The sequence below is a fragment of the Oncorhynchus keta genome, chromosome 10 (assembly GCF_023373465.1).
Source record: "Oncorhynchus keta strain PuntledgeMale-10-30-2019 chromosome 10, Oket_V2, whole genome shotgun sequence".
Classification (NCBI taxonomy): Eukaryota; Metazoa; Chordata; class Actinopteri; order Salmoniformes; family Salmonidae; genus Oncorhynchus; species Oncorhynchus keta.
In genome coordinates this window covers 10,410,598-10,430,932 of record NC_068430.1, presented here as the reverse complement: position 1 = coordinate 10,430,932, position 20,335 = coordinate 10,410,598, and the positions used below count along the sequence as shown (strand labels likewise).

Genomic DNA, 20,335 nt, shown 5'->3' with positions numbered 1-20,335 from the left:
ATTCATAGATTTCATATAGAAGTGTACTCTGAAGAAGTGATGACACATGGGTAATAGGATGAGAGAATAAATAAGCAGAACCGCAGCAAAGGACAACTGATCAAAACATTTACAAGAATAAGAAGACTGTCTGAAAAGAGTCCCCGAAAAGAGTGGATGAGCTTTTACATGACTGTTACGTTACGATCAGAAACACCTATTGAACAATTTCCAAGGAGAACATTAATGACTACATACATATACATACAGATACATCCAATCAATTATAAATAGTCAATCCATCGTGATATTCAATACTTCATAAAATCCTTCAAAAACAAAAAAAAACAACAAACAGAAAGGTTGAAGTCCAGCTTCACTGTCTTAAACAACAGTTCCCTTTAGGGGGTACTATAATCATGTCTTAGAGGTTGACCTTTGATCTCTTAGAGAGAACTATGCCCTCTGTCCCCTGTGTTTAGGGTCTCTTATAGAGCCATCAGAGGCCAAGAGCCATCAGGGACAGGGACCTAAGAGTCCCTGTCCCTTCATCAGAGTACCTGACTTTCCCTCTGTGTGACATTAAAGAAATAGACAAACAAGGAAAAGAGATATACTGTGCATGTTCCTCTCTTATTACTTTTTGATCAAATGGCATGAGTAGAAGGAATGGAGAGAGAGTGGGAGAGAAAGAAAGAGAGACTCGGAGGCAGCTGCATCAGATTCCCATCTGGGCTTCTGCGGATGCTGGGAAGTGATTGGCTGAGAGCCTGAGAGCTTAGCTGACAAGCCAGGAAGCAGCCTGAGACACAAGCTCAGCCACTCCTCCACCTGAAGTCTGGAGGTGGGTTGTTTTTCCGCAGTAGCTGCTTTACTTCTCCTAGTCTGGTCTCCCCCGCAATGGGCAGAGAGAGGGCTCAGCCTTGAGGTGGTTTGTGGTGGCAGAATCCTCTTCTCCTCCACTCCACCTGGTCTCCCTCCTCCTCTGGCTGGCTCTTGGAGCCCCCTGCTGGTCTCTCCCTCCTCCTGCGACTGTCTTATATCTGCAGTCCCTTACTGGTGGTCAACGGTTTGTGTTTGATGACCCACTCTCCACTGGGGTTGTTGTTGTACAGGTCCAGGAGATGGGTCTCTGGGTCCAAGCAGTGCTCCCCTACAGGACAGAATAGAACAACACAAGGCAGAGTCAATACTGAGGGACACATTTTGTAATTGAACATGTTTTCATACAGGTTATTCTCATTCAGATAAAATCTCTTCCGCGAGAGAGATATTGAAAACAGTGTGAAAGTAAAAACTGAAACTCTGCCTTGTTTTTGGTCCGTGAATGCACATACATTATGAGTGGCGTGTGAATGCACATACATTATGAGTGGCGTGTGAATGATTGGGCCCAGTACATAACAGTGCAGTAGCTACATGTGGAATCATTTGTCTGCATTATGAGTGATAACTCGTGGGGTGAATGCACATACATTATGAGTGGCGTCCACATACCTCCCTCATACATTATGAGTGGCGTGTGAATGCACATACATTATGAGTGGCGTGTGAATGCACATACATTATGAGTGGCGTGTGAATGATTGGGCCCAGTACATAACAGTGCAGTAGCTACATGTGGAATCATTTGTCTGCTCTGATAACTCTCCCCCCTCCCTCTTTTTCTCCCTCTCACCTCCCCCTTCTCTTCCTCTCTCTCGCCCTCTCTCTTTCTCTCCCCCCTCTCTCTTCCTCTCTCCCTCTCCCCTCTCTTTCTCTCCCCCGCTCTCCTTCTTTCTCTATCCCCCCTCTCTCCCTATGCTCCTGTCTCCCTCTCGCTCCCCCTCTTTCTCCCCCCTCTCTCGCGCTCTCTCTCTTTCTCCCCCTCACGCTCTTTCTCTCCCCCTCACGCTCTTTCTCTCCCCCTCTCCTTCTCCCCCTCCCTCTTTTTCTCCCTCTCTCTCCCTCTCTCTATCTCCTGTTTCCCTCTCTCTCTCTCTCCCCTCCTCTACCCTCTCTCACCCCCCCTCTACCCCTCTCTCACCCACTCCCCCTAACCCTCTCTCACCCACTCCCCCTAACCCTCTCTCAGCCCCCCTCACTCTCCAGTTCATTGCGTAAGGCCTGGCCAGCGTAATCAGTTCAATCAGCAGAAAGACATGCACATGTCAGAGTCACTCATGTAACCTTCTAATGTGGCTCTCAGCCTGATTAGATAGCAAACCGGGATTCAAAGTCTATTTGAAATCATTTTGAACTGTGCTTGATTGAGCCTGATGCAATTAAATAGCATTAGAAACAATGGAAAGAAAACAAACACTCCAAGTTTTTTGAAAGATTTCAAATAGTATTTGAACCCATGTCTGGTAGATAGTCTGGGTATGGGGTGGAGGCTGGTAGATAGTCTGGGTATGTGGTGGAGGCTGGTAGATAGACTGGGTATGGGGTGGAGGCTGGTAGATAGACTGGGTATGGGGTGGAGGCTGGTAGATAGACTGGGTATGGGGTGGAGGCTGGTAGATAGACTGGGTATGGGGTGGAGGCTGGTAGATAGACTGGGTATGGGGTGGAGGCTGGTAGATAGTCTGGGTATGGGGTGGAGGCTGGTAGATAGTCTGGGTATGGGGTGGAGGCTGGTAGATAGTCTGGGTATGGGGTGGAGGATGGTAGATAGACTGGGTATGGGGTGGAGGCTGGTAGATAGACTGGGTATGGGGTGGAGGCTGGTAGATAGACTGGGTATGGGGTGGAGGCTGGTAGATAGTCTGGGTATGGGGTGGAGGCTGGTAGATAGTCTGGGTATGGGGTGGAGGCTGGTAGATAGTCTGGGTATGGGGTGGAGGCTGGTAGATAGACTGGGTATGGGGTGGAGGCTGGTAGATAGACTGGGTATGTGGTGGAGGCTGGTAGATAGTCTGGGTATGGGGTGGAGGCTGGTAGATAGTCTGGGTATGGGGTGGAGGATGGTAGATAGACTGGGTATGGGGTGGAGGCTGGTAGATAGACTGGGTATGGGGTGGAGGCTGGTAGATAGACTGGGTATGGGGTGGAGGCTGGTAGATAGACTGGGTATGGGGTGGAGGCTGGTAGATAGACTGGGTATGGGGTGGAGGATGGTAGATAGTCTGGGTATGGGGTGGAGGCTGGTAGATAGACTGGGTATGGGGTGGAGGCTGGTAGATAGACTGGGTATGGGGTGGAGGCTGGTAGATAGACTGGGTATGGGGTGGAGGATGGTAGATAGTCTGGGTATGTGGTGGAGGCTGGTAGATAGACTGGGTATGGGGTGGAGGCTGGTAGATAGTCTGGGTATGGGGTGGAGGCTGGTAGATAGTCTGGGTATGGGGTGGAGGCTGGTAGATAGTCTGGGTATGGGGTGGAGGCTGGTAGATAGTCTGGGTATGTGGTGGAGGATGGTAGATAGTCTGGGTATGGGGTGGAGGCTGGTAGATAGTCTGGGTATGGGGTGGAGGCTGGTAGATAGTCTGGGTATGGGGTGGAGGCTGGTAGATAGTCTGGGTATGGGGTGGAGGCTGGTAGATAGACTGGGTATGGGGTGGAGGCTGGTAGATAGTCTGGGTATGGGGTGGAGGCTGGTAGATAGACTGGGTATGGGGTGGAGGCTGGTAGATAGTCTGGGTATGGGGTGGAGGCTGGTAGATAGTCTGGGTATGGGGTGGAGGCTGGTAGATAGACTGGGTATGGGGTGGAGGCTGGTAGATAGACTGGGTATGGGGTGGAGGCTGGTAGATAGACTGGGTATGGGGTGGAGGCTGGTAGATAGACTGGGTATGGGGTGGAGGCTGGTAGATAGTCTGGGTATGGGGTGGAGGCTGGTAGATAGACTGGGTATGGGGTGGAGGCTGGTAGATAGTCTGGGTATGGGGTGGAGGCTGGTAGATAGTCTGGGTATGTGGTGGAGGCTGGTAGATAGACTGGGTATGGGGTGGAGGCTGGTAGATAGACTGGGTATGGGGTGGAGGCTGGTAGATAGACTGGGTATGGGGTGGAGGCTTGTGTTGTGGTACATACCAATATTTCCTCCCACTTCATACATGGCACAGTCCAGGTAGGATCCCAAATCATTTACCAAACCGTTCCTGTGATAAAGACCAGGCAGACTTGTTATTCATTCAATGGATTCGGTCAACTTCAGCATTCTCAATTTCTGCTCAGTGGAATGCCAACGTAGCATTTCTGAAGCAAGGTTTTCTATGCAGTGGGTTTACTGTGTGCTTAGAGGTCACCACTAGGACAGGGAATCAGTGGTTTTACTGTGTGCTTAGAGGTCACCACTAGGACAGGGATTCAGTGTTTTTACTGTGTGCTTAGAGGTCACCACTAGGACAGGGAATCAGTGGTTTTACTGTGTGCTTAGAGGTCACCACTAGGACAGGGAATCAGTGGGTTTACTGTGTGCTTAGAGGTCACCACTAGGACAGGGAATCAGTGGTTTTACTGTGTGCTTAGAGGTCACCACTAGGACAGGGATTCAGTGTTTTTACTGTGTGCTTAGAGGTCACCACTAGGACAGGGAATCAGTGGTTTTACTGTGTGCTTAGAGGTCACCACTAGGACAGGGAATCAGTGGTTTTACTGTGTGCTTAGAGGTCACCACTAGGACAGGGATTCAGTGTTTTTACTGTGTGCTTAGAGGTCACCACTAGGACAGGGAATCAGTGGTTTTACTGTGTGCTTAGAGGTCACCACTAGGACAGAGTTTTCCCTGATCAGCTGGGTAAAAGGATTGATTCATTGATTGTAGTGTACTGTACCTCTTGAGCAGGCCCTTGGTGTTGTCAGAGCTGTGGAGGTGCCTGTGGAACTGAGCCAGTAGGTCTGATGCTCTGGAGTTTATGTTGACCTTGACCTCCATGCTGCTGCTCATCAGTTCTCCCACCTGGATCTTTACTGTACGACAAGGCTGGTGGGGGTGGGGGTGGACGACGAGACGAGACGAGGGAAACGGGGGAGAGGAGAGAGAAATAGATGCTAAATTAGAGCCAGTGAGAGAAAACAAGTCAGAGTGTAAGTGCAAGCTACAACAGTATTAGTAGTTTCTAGAAAAACAGCTACCTCGGAGGAGTTCCTGTCAGGTTTATCCTTGCGGTCCTGGTGAATTTTCCTCAGCAGGTTCTTGATGCGGCGATCGTAGAACTGGTACCTTCGGTTACTGTTCTCATTCAGCTTACGCACCTGGCTCATCAGGAAGTTAGGGATCTGCCATGGAGGAAGATATTTCATTCATCCACTTGCCATGACAATGATCTTCTTGTTGTCAACCTTTACATGAGATCATCCTAGCTTTTGATTGAACCTTTTGCATAAACACTATAGTTTGTCTGATGAGTAAACGGTAAGAGAGAAAAGATGTTTGAGTGGGGGAGGGGGGGGGCTGACCTCTGCGTGGGTGTTGGTGGTAGATTGGTGGGAGTGTCCCACACACCATAGCTGCGGGAAGATGTTTGAGTGGGGGAGGGGGGCTGACCTCTGCGTGGGTGTTGGTGGTAGATTGGTGGGAGTGTCCCACACACCATAGCTGCCGGAAGATGTTTGAGTGGGGGAGGGGGAGGGGGGCTGACCTCTGCGTGGGTGTTGGTGGTAGATTGGTGGGAGTGTCCCACACACCATAGCTGCGGGAAGATGTTTGAGTGGGGGAGGGGGGCTGACCTCTGCGTGGGTGTTGGTTCTCTCCTTTCCATTCGTTAGGCTACGTGACTCTCACTCAGTATCGATCTGACAGCTCACCATACACACAAGGTCCCGTTAGCTGTCCAGCAACGACTGCCTCTGAAAGCATATCTAACTGTTGGGACCCACACAAACAGGACAAGCTACACTAATATCCAAATGATTTTAAACTCAAAATAGACAGGTGAATTAAAGAAGGGTAATAAATGTTCCAACCACGAGCTGCAAATTTGGAATAATACCTGTTTCTCATTTATTTTAGGCTTTTTTTGCGAACTGCTAGTGTGTCATTTAGAATGAGTTAAACCCCCCCCGAACTGCTAGTTTTAATTTAGAATGAGTAAAAAAAAAACGAACTGCTAGTTTTAATTTAGAATGAGTTAAACCCCCTAACTGCTAGTTTTAATTTAGAATGAGTTAAACCCCCTAACTGCTAGTTTTAATTTAGAATGAGTTAAACACCCCTAACTGCTAGTTTTAATTTAGAATTAGTTAAAACCCCCCTAACTGCTAGTTTTAATTTGGAATGAGTTAAACCTCCCTAACTGCTAGTTTTAATTTAGAATGAGTTAAACCCCTCTAACTGCTAGTTTTAATTTAGAATTAGTTAAAACCCCCCTAACTGCTAGTTTTAATTTGGAATGAGTTAAACCCCCTAACTGCTAGTTTTAATTTAGAATGAGTTAAACCTCCCTAACTGCTAGTTTTAATTTAGAATGAGTTAAACCCCCCTAACTGCTAGTGTGTCATTTAGAATGAGTTAAAAAAAAAACGAACTGCTAGTGTGTCATTTAGAATGGTCTGGGACTCTAGTGTGCTAGCTAGCCAGTGTGTTTACAGTTTCATTAATTAATTAAAAAGGCTTAGGTTAGAAATAACTCCCTCGTGTAATTTCACAATCTTACCACCAGGGGACGCTGCTGCACCCCTGCTTCCCGTGCCCTTGCTACAAACCCAACCAAGCTTCTGATGTTTCTATTGGTAAATAAATACTTAAATGAAAAGTGTTGTTGGTAGCCTGAAGTTTTTACTTACGGTCCAGAGCAGGTCCTGGTAGCGTATGAGTAGCCTCATGATGTCAGCAGCCTTCTCAGCATGTCCTTTCTCTTCCCCTGGCCCCCCGTCAGTGAGGCGAGAGGGTGCGGCCTTGTGGAGTAACAGGTTGGGGGCCTTCTCAGCATGTCCTTTCTCCTCCCCTGGCCCCCCTTCAGTGAGGCGGGTGGGTACGGCCTTGTGGAGGAACAGGAACAGGTTGGGGGCCATGATGGTGGACACGGCCCACAGGTTCATACGGTTCCTCCTCTCTCTGGAGACTACCTTGGAAAGAAACTCCAACAGAGCCTGCAGAGAGGAGAAGGAGCCTTTATTGTCTGTTCCCGCAGAAATGGGCTTTAAAAGGAGAGGAGGAGACCTGTTTTACAGTGAGCCCCTCTATCAGTACTAAAAAATGTTTTCTCTTCGTAAGATTGAAATTGTTGACTTGAACGATGACGGTGGCTGAAGTGTTTTTCTGACAATGTTATTCTGTGTCATCAACAGAGGGACAAAGGCTCTGAAACGTTGAATCAGACCAGACACCTACAGTCATCCACGATGATGTCATCTTAAAGGTAACCTAGTAATGTGAAAGTATTCAAGTAGTCACGATTATTTATTCCGCATACGTGAACAAGAGTTCAAGCTAGTTACATAGGAGTAGAACATCTCATCAAGGTGCTGAAAGTGCCCTCTCATGCCATTACCTCCTACTATACGTGGAGGAGTTGACACATTATATTATATAAGAGATATATGACTCATTAATGCATCACCTACAAGATGTACGTGTGGAGGTTTGAGATGTAATACATTATAGAGAAGAAGTGGAGATTTAAAGTGCATCGCTATAGCCATCTGGTTACGTCATGGTCATGGAATCATTTGGAGTCTCACAGAATACCTTGAGTGTGTTCCTGTTGGGTTCAGGCAGTAGGAGGATGAGGAGGTTCAGAACGTGTAGCTTCTGTTTCAGCTCAGGGATGTCTGTAGAGCAGGAGGAAGGGGGAAGACAGAACAGACAACAGGGGTATGAAGGATCAACACACACTCATTTAATTTCCATTGGCCCAACCATAATCTGATCTGTGGAGATGAATGACTCTGACAGGAAGCCATTAGGTTTCAAATGATTCATCATCAATCTAATGTGAAGAAGATGTGTCTAAAGTTTCATATTCACACCACAAGCTACTTATTACTTGAATCATTCTGTCATTTATTTAATGGCATTAAAACTGTACAGGAAGTGGCATTATTAATAGTATAGCTGTCACGGCCGTTGACTGAAGAGGACCAAGGTGCGGCGTGGTGAGCGTACATATTCTTTTTATTAGAAAAGATCCCGAACAAAAACAATAAACACTACAAAACAAACCATGAAGCTAAAGGCTATGCGCCATAAACAAAGTCAACTTCCCACAAAGATAGGTGGGAAAAAGGGCTACCTACGTATGGTTTCCAATCAGAGACAACGACAGCTGTCCCTGATTGAGAACCCTACCCGGCCAAAACATAGAAATACAAATAATAGAACACCACCCCAAATCACACCCTGACCAAACCAAATAGAGACATAAAAAGGATCTCTAAGGTCAGGGCGTGACAATAGCAGATTCAGACGAGCAGCTTAAAGGCTATCGTGTTGTTTATCTTCATTAGACCTCTAAATAGTATAGACATACGGGGCGGCAGCGTAGCCTAGTAGCGTAGCCTAGTGGTTAGAGCGTTGGACTAGTAACCGGAAGGTTGCGAGTTCAAACCCCCGAGCTGACAAGGTACAAATCTGTCATTCTGCCCCTGAACAGGCAGTTAACCCACTGTTCCCAGGCCATCATTGAAAATAAGAATATGTTCTTAACTGACTTGCCTGGTTAAATAAAGGTAAAATAAAAAAAATAAAACATAAAAGATTAGCACTGCGTTCTGCTGCCGATACAGTAAGGAGACCTAGACTTAGATCTGTACAGCATGCATGGCTGTGTGACTGGGCAGTCATAGGAGATGTGTGTGTGTGTGTGTGTGTGTGTGTGTGTGTGTGTGTGTGTGTGTGTGTGTGTGTGTGTGTTTTTGTGGGTACCAGAAGTCCTCACAAGGATAGTAAAACAAGGACAATTTGTCGGGACATTTTAGGCTCAGGGGTTAGGTTTAGGGTTAGAAGTTAGGGTTAGGTTTAGGGTTAGAAGTTAGGTTTAGGGTTAGAAGTTAGGGTTAGGTTTAGGGTTAGAAGTTAGGGTTAGAAGTTAGGGTTAGGTTTAGGGTTAGAAGTTAGGGTTAGGTTTAGAAGTTAGGGTTGGAAGTTAGGGTTAGGTTTAGGGTTAGAAGTTAGGGTTAGAAGTTAGGGTTAGAAGTTAGGGTTAGGGGTTATGGTTAGGTTTAGGGGTTAGGGTTAGGGGTTAAGTTTAGGGTTAGGGGTTAAGGTTAGGGTTAGGGGTCAAGGTTAGGGGTTACGGTTAGGGTTTACGGTTAGGGGTTAAGGTTATGGTTAGGGGTTAATATTAGGATTAGGGGTTAAGGTTAGGGTTAGGGGTTAAGGTTAGGGATTATGGTTAGGGGTTAAGGTTAGGGTTAGGCGTTATGGTTAAGGGTTAGGGGTTAGGGTTAAGTTTAGGGTTTAGGGTTAGGGTTAGGGTTAGGTTTAGTGGTTAGGGGTTAGGGTTAGGGTTAGGGGTTAGGGGTTAGGGGTTAGGGGTTAGGGTTTGGTTTAAGGGTTAGGGGTTAGGGTTAGGGTTAAGTTTAGGGGTTCGGGTTAGGTTTAGGGGTTAGGGGTTAGGGGTTAGGGTTAGGGTTTAGGGAATAAATTGTTTGCTCCCCACAAGGATTGTAAAACTAAACTGTGTGTGTGTGTGTGTGTGTGTGTGTGTGTGTGTGTGTGTGTGTGTGTGTGTGTGTGTGTGTGTGTGTGTGTGTGTGTGTGTGTGTGTGTGTGAAATGCTTAGATACATGACTGACTCAGACTAAGTAATGACTATATACACTCAGACTAAGTCATGACTATATACACTCAGACTAAGTCATGACTATATACACTCAGACTAAGTCATGACTATATACACTCAGACTAAGTCATGACTATATACACTCAGACTAAATCATGACTATATACACTCAGACTAAGTCATGACTATATACACTCAGACTAAGTCATGACTATATACACTCAGACTAAGTCATGACTATATACACTCAGACTAAGTCATGACTATATACACTCTCCTGACATATTTATATTTGGACAGTGAAGCTAAAACTTTCAATGTGGCTCTATACTTTGAGATGATTTATATGACAATACAGAATGTCACCTTTTATTTGAGGGTGTTTTCATACGTATCTTATACACGATAAATACATTTGTCCAAATACTAATGACACCTTGAAATGGGGGGACTAGATACATAAAGTGCTTTCATTTCTAAATGGTATAACAGATATGTATGAAAACACCCTCAATAAAAGGTGACATTTAACACTGTCACCTCATATAAAACATTTGATCTCATATCCAAAACGCTGGACTATAGAGACACATTAAAGGTTTTATCTTTGCAGGTCTAAATATATAGATAGGTGATTGTCTGTGTGCAGACCCACCCCTGGTAGCACTGAAGGTGTTGAGGTGCTCCGCGGTGAGAAGTGGAGATGGTAGTTCTCTGATAAACTTCTTCAACAGGGCAGCAACATCGTTAGGACTGACCTCGTCCCAGATGAACCCTCCAGAGTAGAAGTTCTGTTCCAGGTCCTGCTGCAGCTTCTGAGCACAGGGAGAAACAGACAACATTGTTGAACAGTGTACAGGTATCTTTCTTTCATGACTGTATGTTGTTTGTACCCTGCAACTTATTGGATGTGCATATACTATTTTCTAATTAGAAACAAGTGATTGGAAAATATCTCACCTTGATTCTGGACTGAGAGCCTGAAACCCGCAGAATACCCTCTGAGTCAACTCCCCTCTTCTCCAGGAACCACAGCAGCTGTAGAAGATACATACAGATAAGAACAGAAGCAGACATGCGGGACATCATGCTCTTGGTTTTCAAGATAGATACTAGAAGTCGGTATTATGTTTAGCTTACCGCTTGCAGGATGAGAGGAGTGGTAGCAGTGGGTTTGACTTTCTGGTCATTCTCCAACAGGGTGGCCAGTGAAACCCCAAACAGGGCACCCTCTGTGAACGAAATAGAGAAATAGAGAGAGAGAGAGAGAGAGAGAGAGAGAGAGAGAGAGAGAGAGAGAGAGAGAGAGACAAAGAGAGGAAAGGTTAGTATTGCTGTCAACTTCTGTACTCTTTTCACATCTCCCAGGGCTTGACACATGCATTAGGCTGCAGAGGCAGGAGGAGCATGCAAGGCCACACACACTGGGCTCGCAGTTTGTGTGTGTGTGTAAGTTGTGTTAGAGAGTTCACATACCTGGGATCTTCCTCTTGCAGGTCTTGTGTCGTTTGACATCGAGCTCCAGCAGGTCACAGAGCGCTGTCATGTCGATCAGGGCCAGCTGACGTACCTTTTTCATGTCCTGGTTGGACAAGTCCTGGATACGAGTTACACCCAGACGACACTGGGGGCAGATCACCCTCTGTGGGGGGAGGGGAAGGGAGACAGAGAGAGAGAGAGAGAGAGAGAGAGAGAGAGAGAGAGAGAGAGAGAGAGAGAGAGAGAGAGAGAGAGAGAGAGAGAGAGAGAGAGAGAGAGAGAGAGAGAGAGAGAGAGAGAGAGAGAGAGAGAAAAAGAGAGAGAGAGAGAGAGAGAGAGAGAGAGAGAGAGAGAGAGAGAGAGAGAGAGAGACAAACACAGAGACAGAGAGAGAGAGAGAGAGAGGGAGAGAGAGAGAGAGAGAGAGAGAGAGAGAGAGAGAGAGACAGAGACAAAGACAGAGACAGATAGAGAGAGAGAGAGAGAGAGAGAGAGAGAGAGAGAGAGAGAGAGAGAGAGAGAGAGAGAGAGAGAGAGAGAGAGAGAGACAAAGACAGAGACAGAGAGAGAGAGAGAGAGACAAAGACAGAGAGAGAGACAAAGACAGAGACAGAGAGACTTAGCAATGGATACACGTCATCTCTATTCCTACCTCTCTTTCTCTCCCCCTCTCTTTCTCTCCCCCTCTCCCCCTCTCCCCTCTCCCCCTCCCCTCTCCCCTCTCCCCCCTCCCCCTCTCCCCTCTCCCTCCCCCTCCCCCTCTCCCCCACTCCCCCCCCTCTCCCCCTCCCCTTTCTGTTTTAATGCCTAAGATGATGTGTTCCACGCATTGCATGTGTACCGAGTGAGAGAGAGAGACTCTTACAGGAAGTGTGCCGTCCTCCTTCCTCTTGCAGCTGTTCTTTATCTGAGGCAGCTTAGCCTGTTTTAACAAGATGGCCGCCTGTTCGCAGTAGGCCACGTCTGTGATGAAAATCTCCTCTTTTGGGGCACCTCCATGCTTCTTCTGCTGGTCCAAGCTGACCTCTGACAAACAAAATCAGGTTGATGTGTTAATGATAGTGTGCCTCATAACAGTCATAACGGCTAGCATAATGTAGGTCTGAGGTAGTAAAACACAATTAAATGTTCGCTCATTAATGCTGACCCCAAAGGTGATCAGGCCGGTACATCATCGGGGCCAAGCTTCCTGCCATCCAGGACCTCTACACCAGGCGGTGTCAGAGGAAGGCCCTAAAAATTGTCAACGACTCCAACCATCCAAGTCTAGGTCCAGAAGGCTTCTAAACAGCTTCTACCCCCAAGCCATAAGACTCCTGAACATCTAGTCAAATGGATACCCAGACTATTTGCATTGCTATACTGTCAGGTACATATGGGGTAAAGATGTAGATAGCTGGTACCTTGTAGTGGTGTCTTGTTGATGGTCTCCATACTCTCGTCTGGTACAGATGATTTAGGTTCTGTAGGCTCAGAGTCTTGACACTCCGGTAGAGATGATTTCGTCTCTGTAGGCTCAGAGTCTTGACACTCCGGTAGAGATGATTTAGTCTCTGTAGGCTCAGAGTCTTGACACTCCGGTAGAGGTGTCTGAGTGGAGAGAAGAGAAGGAAACATGTAAACCAATCTATCACATTGATTGACAAAGCCCTTTTTAACATGGGCAGTTTGTCGCAAAGTGCTTTTGCAGTAACACATCCTAGAACCCAAAGAGCAAGTAAACATGTCTACCGACAGAGGTAGGACGAGCTCGAGTACAGTAACAGTTAGTCTCTTTACAGTGTCACTTCATGGTGTCTGATGACTGAATGGAAGCACGGAGAGAAGAATTGTTTTCTAGTGTTAAACAGCTGATAGGATCAGAGAAACACCTATTTTACTCCATCTCAGGAGCTCAGACGACAAAGAATGGCCTTTCCATGTGATTTCCCTTTATTCTGATAGGTCAACTGTCTTTGTAGAACTCCGGCATCAGTGAGAATACAGGAAGGAATACAGTGAAGGCTATTATTTAAACCAAAGGGACTCTGGGAGATGTACTCTGTGTGGTCTAGAGTAAACCTTTCATTGGATGTGTACTTGACTCAGCTGGTGTAAAACCATAGAACAAAAGCCTGAAAGCAATGTGTCAGTCTGACAGTAAGACAGTACTAACAATGTGTCAGTCTGACAGTAAGAGACTACTAACATTGTGTCAGTCTGACAGTAAGACAGTACTAACATTGTGTCAGTCTGACAGTAAGACAGTACTAACAATGTGTCAGTCTGACAGTAAGAGACTACTAACAATGTGTCAGTCTGACAGTAAGACAGTACTAACATTGTGTCAGTCTGACAGTAAGACAGTACTAACATTGTGTCAGCAGTCAGTCTGACAGTAAGACAGTACTAACATTGTGTCAGTCTGACAGTAAGAGACTACTAACAATGTGTCAGTCTGACAGTAAGACAGTACTAACATTGTGTCAGTCTGACAGTAAGACAGTACTAACATTGTGTCAGCAGTCAGTCTGACAGTAAGACAGTACTAACATTGTGTCAGCAGTCAGTCTGACAGTAAGACAGTACTAAACATTGTGTCAGCAGTCAGTCTGACAGTAAGACAGTACTAACATTGTGTCAGCAGTCAGTCTGACAGTAAGACAGTACTAAACATTGTGTCAGCAGTCAGTCTGACAGTAAGACAGTACTAACATTGTGTCAGCAGTCAGTCTGACAGTAAGACAGTACTAACATTGTGTCAGCAGTCAGTCTGACAGTAAGACAGTACTAACATTGTGTCAGCAGTCAGTCTGACAGTAAGACAGTACTAACATTATGTCGGTCTGACAATAAGACAGTACTAAACATTGTGTCAGTGGGTCAGTCTGACCTGAGCAATAGAGGAGGGTGATGAGCTGAAGACGTCCCTGACGTCACGTGGCGGGTGTTTGCTCCTCTTCCTCAGGGACAGTGTGTAGGAGTCCAGTCTCCTCTGGACGGCAGCGGCCTGCGTACGGGTCAGAGTGGACAGCAGTATGGCCTGGTCAACATCCTGGTCCTCAGTGTCCCTGTCTCTGTCTGGTTTCTGCTGCCTGATCAGAGTGGAGAGACCGGCATCCTGCAGCCACCGCTCCTCCTGCTCCCCCTCTGGATCAACAATACAACTATTAAATAAACCCTTATTAGTCATGACATAATGGCTTCATCACAGAGACGGTACAGAGTTCTCCCCAGGATATTTGACCAAGGTGCTGCTGATGAGTCATTCTAGGGGGAGAGCCGGGAGATTTAACACCTTCAAGAATAACCAATAAACTAGCAGACACTGTGATTGAATTAATACATTTAAAAGAATTCATATTTAAATATTTTCCTATTTTTCCGAGAATTATCCTGGTAATTTCATTTTTCAATGGTCAACATAACATGGACCATAGTTATGAGGGCCAGACAAGAGCAATTCCTGTAATTCACAGTGTGTGTGTGTGTGTGTGTGTGTGTGTGTGTGTGTGTGTGTGTGTGTGTGTGTGTGTGTGTGTGTGTGTGTGTGTGTGTGTGTGTGTGTGTGTGTGTGTGTGTGTGTGTGTGTGTGAAATATATATATATTGTATATACAGTAACAGTCAAATGTTTGGACACACCTACTCATTCAAGGGGTTTTATTTATTTGATTTGTTTAACACTTTTTTAGTTACTACATGATTCCATATGTGTAATTTCATAGTTTAGATGTCTTCACTATTAATTATACAATGTAGAAAATAGTACAAATAAAAGTAAAACCCTTGAATGAGTAGGTGTGTCCAAACTTTTGACTGGTACTGTATATTTGATTTATTTTACATAGTGGCGCAGCTCAGTCTACAAGGTGGGGCAGTACAGCTCAGTCTACAAGGTGGGGCAGTACAGCTCAGTCTACAAGGTGGGGCAGTACAGCTCAGTTGACAAGCTGGGGCAGAACAGCTCAGTCTACAAGCTGGGGCAGTACAGCTCAGTCTACAAGGTGGGGCAGTGCAGCTCAGTCTACAAGGTGGGGTAGTGCAGCTCAGTCTACAAGGTGGGGCAGTGCAGCTCAGTCTACAAGGTGGGGCAGCGCAGCTCAGTCTACAAGGTGGGGTAGTGCAGCTCAGTCTACAAGGTTGGGCAGTGCAGCTCAGTCTACAAGCTGGGGCAGTGCAGCTCAGTCTACAAGGTGGAGCAGTACAGCTCAGTCTACAAGGTGGGGTAGTGCAGCTCAGTCTACAAGGTGGGGAGGTGCAGCTCAGTCTACAAGGTGGGGCAGTACAGCTCAGTCACAAGGTGGGAGGTGCAGCTCAGTCTACAAGGTGGGGCATTACAGCTCAGTCTACAAGGTGGGGCATTACAGCGGGGTCTACAAGGTGGGGCAGTACAGCTCAGTCTACAAGGTGGGTCAGTGCAGCTCAGTCTACAAGGTGGGGCAGTACAGCTCAGTCTACAAGGTGGGGCAGTACAGCTCAGTCTACAAGGTGGGGAGGTGCAGCTCAGTCTACAAGCTGGGGCAGTACAGCTCAGTCTACAAGCTGGGGCAGTACAGCTCAGTCTACAAGGTGGGAGGTGCAGCTCAGTCTACAAGGTAGGGCAGTACAGCTCAGTCTACAAGGTGGGGAGGTGCAGCTCAGTCTACAAGGTAAAAGTACAGCTCAGTCTACAAGGTGGGGCAGTACAGCTCAGTCTACAAGGTGGGGCAGTGCAGCTCAGTCTACAAGGTGGGGTAGTGCAGCTCAGTCTACAAGCTGGGGCAGTACAGCTCAGTCTACAAGGTGGGGCAGTGCAGCTCAGTCTACAAGGTGGGGCAGTGCAGTTCAGTCTTCAAGGTGGGGCAGTACAGCTCAGTCTACAAGGTGGGGCAGTGCAGCTCAGTCTACAAGGTGGGGCAGTGCAGCTCAGTCTACAAGCTGGGGCAGTACAGCCAGTCTCAAGGTTGGGCAGTACAGCTCAGTCTACAAGCTGGGGCAGTGCAGCTCAGTCTACAAGGTTGGGCAGTGCAGCTCAGTCTACAATTGGGGCAGTGCAGCTCAGTCTACAAGCTGGGGCAGTACAGCTCAGTCTACAAGGTGGGGAGGTGCAGCTCAGTCTACAAGCTGGGGCAGTACAGCTCAGTCTACAAGGTGGGGAGGTGCAGCTCAGTCTACAAGCTGGGGCAGTACAGCTCAGTCTACAAGGTGGGGAGGTGCAGCTCAGTCTACAAGGTGGGGTAGTGCAGCTCAGTCTACAAGGTGGGGCAGTGCAGCTCAGTCTACAAGGTTGGGCAGCGCAGCTCAGTCTACAAGGTGGGGTAGTGCAGCTCAGTCTACAAGGTTGGGCAGTGCAGCTCAGTCTACAAGCTGGGGCAGTGCAGCTCAGTCTACAAGGTGGAGCAGTACAGCTCAGTCTACAAGGTGGGGTAGTGCAGCTCAGTCTACAAGGTGGGAGGTGCAGCTCAGTCTACAAGGTGGGGCAGTACAGCTCAGTCTACAAGGTGGGGAGGTGCAGCTCAGTCTACAAGGTGGGGCATTACAGCTCGGTCTACAAGGTGGGGCAGTACAGCTCAGTCTACAAGGTGGGTCAGTGCAGCTCAGTCTACAAGGTGGGGCAGTACAGCTCAGTCTACAAGGTGGGGCAGTACAGCTCAGTCTACAAGGTGGGGAGGTGCAGCTCAGTCTACAAGCTGGGGCAGTACAGCTCAGTCTACAAGCTGGGGCAGTACAGCTCAGTCTACAAGGTGGGGAGGTGCAGCTCAGTCTACAAGGTAGGGCAGTACAGCTCAGTCTACAAGGTGGGGAGGTGCAGCTCAGTCTACAAGGTGGGGCAGTACAGCTCAGTCTACAAGGTGGGGCAGTACAGCTCAGTCTACAAGGTGGGGCAGTGCAGCTCAGTCTACAAGGTGGGGTAGTGCAGCTCAGTCTACAAGCTGGGGCAGTACAGCTCAGTCTACAAGGTGGGGCAGTGCAGCTCAGTCTACAAGGTGGGGCAGTGCAGCTCAGTCTACAAGGTGGGGCAGTGCAGTTCAGTCTTCAAGGTGGGGCAGTACAGCTCAGTCTACAAGGTGGGGCAGTGCAGCTCAGTCTACAAGGTGGGGCAGTGCAGCTCAGTACAAGCTGGGGCAGTACAGCTCAGTCTACAAGGTTGGGCAGTACAGCTAGTCTACAAGCTGGGGCAGTGCAGCTCAGTCTACAAGGTTGGGCAGTGCAGCTCAGTCTACAAGTTGGGGAGTGCAGCTAGTCTACAAGCTGGGGCAGTACAGCTCAGTCTACAAGGTGGGGAGGTGCAGCTCAGTCTACAAGCTGGGGCAGTACAGCTCAGTCTACAAGGTGGGGGAGGTGCAGCTCAGTCTACAAGCTGGGGCAGTACAGCTCAGTCTACAAGGTGGGGAGGTGCAGCTCAGTCTACAAGGTGGGGCAGTGCAGCTCAGTCTACAAGCTGAGGCAGTGCAGCTCAGTCTACAAGGTGGGGCAGTACAGCTCAGTCTACAAGGTGGGGCAGTACAGCTCAGCTGACAAGCTGGGGCAGAACAGCTCAGTCTACAAGCTGGGGCAGTACAGCTCAGTCTACAAACTGGGGCAGTACAGCTCAGTCTACAAGCTGGGGCAGTACAGCTCAGTCTACAAGCTGGGGCAGTACAGCTCAGTCTACAAGCTGGGGCAGTACAGCTCAGTCTACAAGCTGGGGCAGTACAGCTCAGTCTACAAGCTGGGGCAGTACAGCTCAGTCTACAAGCTGGGGCAGTACAGCTCAGTCTACAAGGTGGGGCAGTACAGCTCAGTCTACAAGGTGGGGCAGTACAGCTCAGTCTACAAGGTGGGGCAGTACAGCTCAGTCTACAAGGTGGGGCAGTACAGCTCAGTTGACAAGCTGGGGCAGAACAGCTCAGTCTACAAGGTGGGGCAGTACAGCTCAGTCTACAAGGTGGGGCAGTACAGCTCAGTTGACAAGCTGGGGCAGAACAGCTCAGTCTACAAGCTGGGGCAGTACAGCTCAGTCTACAAACTGGGGCAGTACAGCTCAGTCTACAAGCTGGGGCAGTACAGCTCAGTCTACAAGCTGGGGCAGTACAGCTCAGTCTACAAGCTGGGGCAGTACAGCTCAGTCTACAAGCTGGGGCAGTACAGCTCAGTCTACAAGCTGGGGCAGTACAGCTCAGTCTACAAGCTGGGGCAGTACAGCTCAGTCTACAAGCTGGGGCAGTACAGCTCAGTCTACAAGCTGGGGCAGTACAGCTCAGTCTACAAGCTGGGGCAGTACAGCTCAGTCTACAAGCTGGGGCAGTACAGCTCAGTCTACAAGCTGGGGCAGTACAGCTCAGTCTACAAGCTGGGGCAGTGCAGCTCAGTCTACAAGCTGGGGCAGTACAGCTCAGTCTACAAGCTGGGGCAGTACAGCTCAGTCTACAAGCTGGGGCAGTACAGCTCAGTCTACAAGCTGGGGCAGTACAGCTCAGTCTACAAGCTGGGGCAGTGCAGCTCAGTCTACAAGCTGGGGCAGTACAGCTCAGTCTACAAGCTGGGGCAGTACAGCTCAGTCTACAAGGTGGGGCAGTGCAGCTCAGTCTACAAGGTGGGGAGGTGCAGCTCAGTCTACAAGGTGGGGCAGTACAGCTCAGTCTACAAGGTGGGGCAGTACAGCTCAGTCTACAAGGTGGGGCAGTGCAGCTCAGTCTACAAGGTGGGGCAGTACAGCTCAGTCTACAAGGTGGGGCAGTGCAGCTCAGTCTACAAGGTGGGGTAGTGCAGCTCAGTCTACAAGGTGGGGCAGTGCAGCTCAGTCTACAAGGTTGGGCAGCGCAGCTCAGTCTACAAGGTGGGGTAGTGCAGCTCAGTCTACAAGGTTGGGCAGTGCAGCTCAGTCTACAAGCTGGGGCAGTGCAGCTCAGTCTACAAGGTGGAGCAGTACAGCTCAGTCTACAAGGTGGGGTAGTGCAGCTCAGTCTACAAGGTGGGGAGGTGCAGCTCAGTCTACAAGGTGGGGCAGTACAGCTCAGTCTACAAGGTGGGGAGGTGCAGCTCAGTCTACAAGGTGGGGCATTACAGCTCAGTCTACAAGGTGGGGCAGTACAGCTCAGTCTACAAGGTGGGTCAGTGCAGCTCAGTCTACAAGGTGGGGCAGTACAGCTCAGTCTACAAGGTGGGGCAGTACAGCTCAGTCTACAAGGTGGGGAGGTGCAGCTCAGTCTACAAGCTGGGGCAGTACAGCTCAGTCTACAAGCTGGGGCAGTACAGCTCAGTCTACAAGGTGGGGAGGTGCAGCTCAGTCTACAAGGTAGGGCAGTACAGCTCAGTCTACAAGGTGGGGAGGTGCAGCTCAGTCTACAAGGTGGGGCAGTACAGCTCAGTCTACAAGGTGGGGCAGTACAGCTCAGTCTACAAGGTGGGGCAGTGCAGCTCAGTCTACAAGGTGGGGCAGTGCAGCTCAGTCTACAAGGTGGGGCAGTACAGCTCAGTCTACAAGGTGGGGCAGTGCAGCTCAGTCTACAAGGTGGGGCGGTGCAGCTCAGTCTACAAGGTGGGGCAGTACAGCTCAGTCTACAAGGTGGGGCAGTACAGCTCAGTCTACAAGGTGGGGCAGTACAGCTCAGTCTACAAGGTGGGGCAGTGCAGCTCAGTCTACAAGCTGGGGCAGTACAGCTCAGTCTACAAGGTTGGGCAGTACAGCTCAGTCTACAAGCTGGGGCAGTGCAGCTCAGTCTACAAGGTTGGGCAGTGCAGCTCAGTCTACAAGTTGGGGCAGTGCAGCTCAGTCTACAAGCTGGGGCAGTACAGCTCAGTCTACAAGGTGGGGAGGTGCAGCTCAGTCTACAAGCTGGGGCAGTACAGCTCAGTCTACAAGGTGGGGAGGTGCAGCTCAGTCTACAAGCTGGGGCAGTACAGCTCAGTCTACAAGGTGGGGAGGTGCAGCTCAGTCTACAAGGTGGGGCAGTGCAGCTCAGTCTACAAGCTGAGGCAGTGCAGCTCAGTCTACAAGGTGGGGTAGTACAGCTCAGTCTACAAGGTGGGGCAGTGCAGCTCAGTCTACAAGCTGGAGCAGTGCAGCTCAGTCTACAAGCTGGAGCAGTGCAGCTCAGTCTACAAGCTGGGGAGGTGCAGCTCAGTCTACAAGGTGGGGCAGTGCAGCTCAGTCTACAAGCTGGGGCAGTGCAGCTCAGTCTACAAGCTGGGGCAGTGCAGCTCAGTCTACAAGGTGGGGCAGTGCAGCTCAGTCTACAAGGTGGGGCAGTACAGCTCAGTCTACAAGCTGGGGCAGTACAGCTCAGT

The 20,335-nt window shown here is 48.8% G+C and overlaps 1 protein-coding gene across 2 annotated transcripts in view; it reads right to left on the bottom strand.

Annotated features, from left to right (window-relative positions):
- Window positions 1-5: 5 nt before the first annotated feature.
- The window catches only part of LOC127932103 (rho GTPase-activating protein 40-like), a 35,720-nt gene continuing 15,390 nt past the window's right edge, over window positions 6-20,335 (bottom strand). For both annotated transcript variants that reach the window (XM_052526474.1, XM_052526473.1), the window contains exons 3-15: window positions 13,978-14,234; window positions 12,509-12,695; window positions 11,971-12,131; window positions 11,103-11,268; window positions 10,767-10,858; window positions 10,587-10,664; window positions 10,282-10,441; window positions 7,592-7,674; window positions 6,688-6,993; window positions 5,038-5,181; window positions 4,737-4,885; window positions 3,994-4,061; window positions 6-1,132 (exon numbers count right to left, since the gene is read on the bottom strand). In XM_052526474.1, coding sequence (XP_052382434.1) covers window positions 1,017-1,132; window positions 3,994-4,061; window positions 4,737-4,885; window positions 5,038-5,181; window positions 6,688-6,993; window positions 7,592-7,674; window positions 10,282-10,441; window positions 10,587-10,664; window positions 10,767-10,858; window positions 11,103-11,268; window positions 11,971-12,131; window positions 12,509-12,695; window positions 13,978-14,234 — 1,967 coding nt within the window. In that variant the 3' untranslated portion in view covers window positions 6-1,016. The remainder of the gene's footprint in view (window positions 1,133-3,993; window positions 4,062-4,736; window positions 4,886-5,037; window positions 5,182-6,687; window positions 6,994-7,591; window positions 7,675-10,281; window positions 10,442-10,586; window positions 10,665-10,766; window positions 10,859-11,102; window positions 11,269-11,970; window positions 12,132-12,508; window positions 12,696-13,977; window positions 14,235-20,335) is intronic.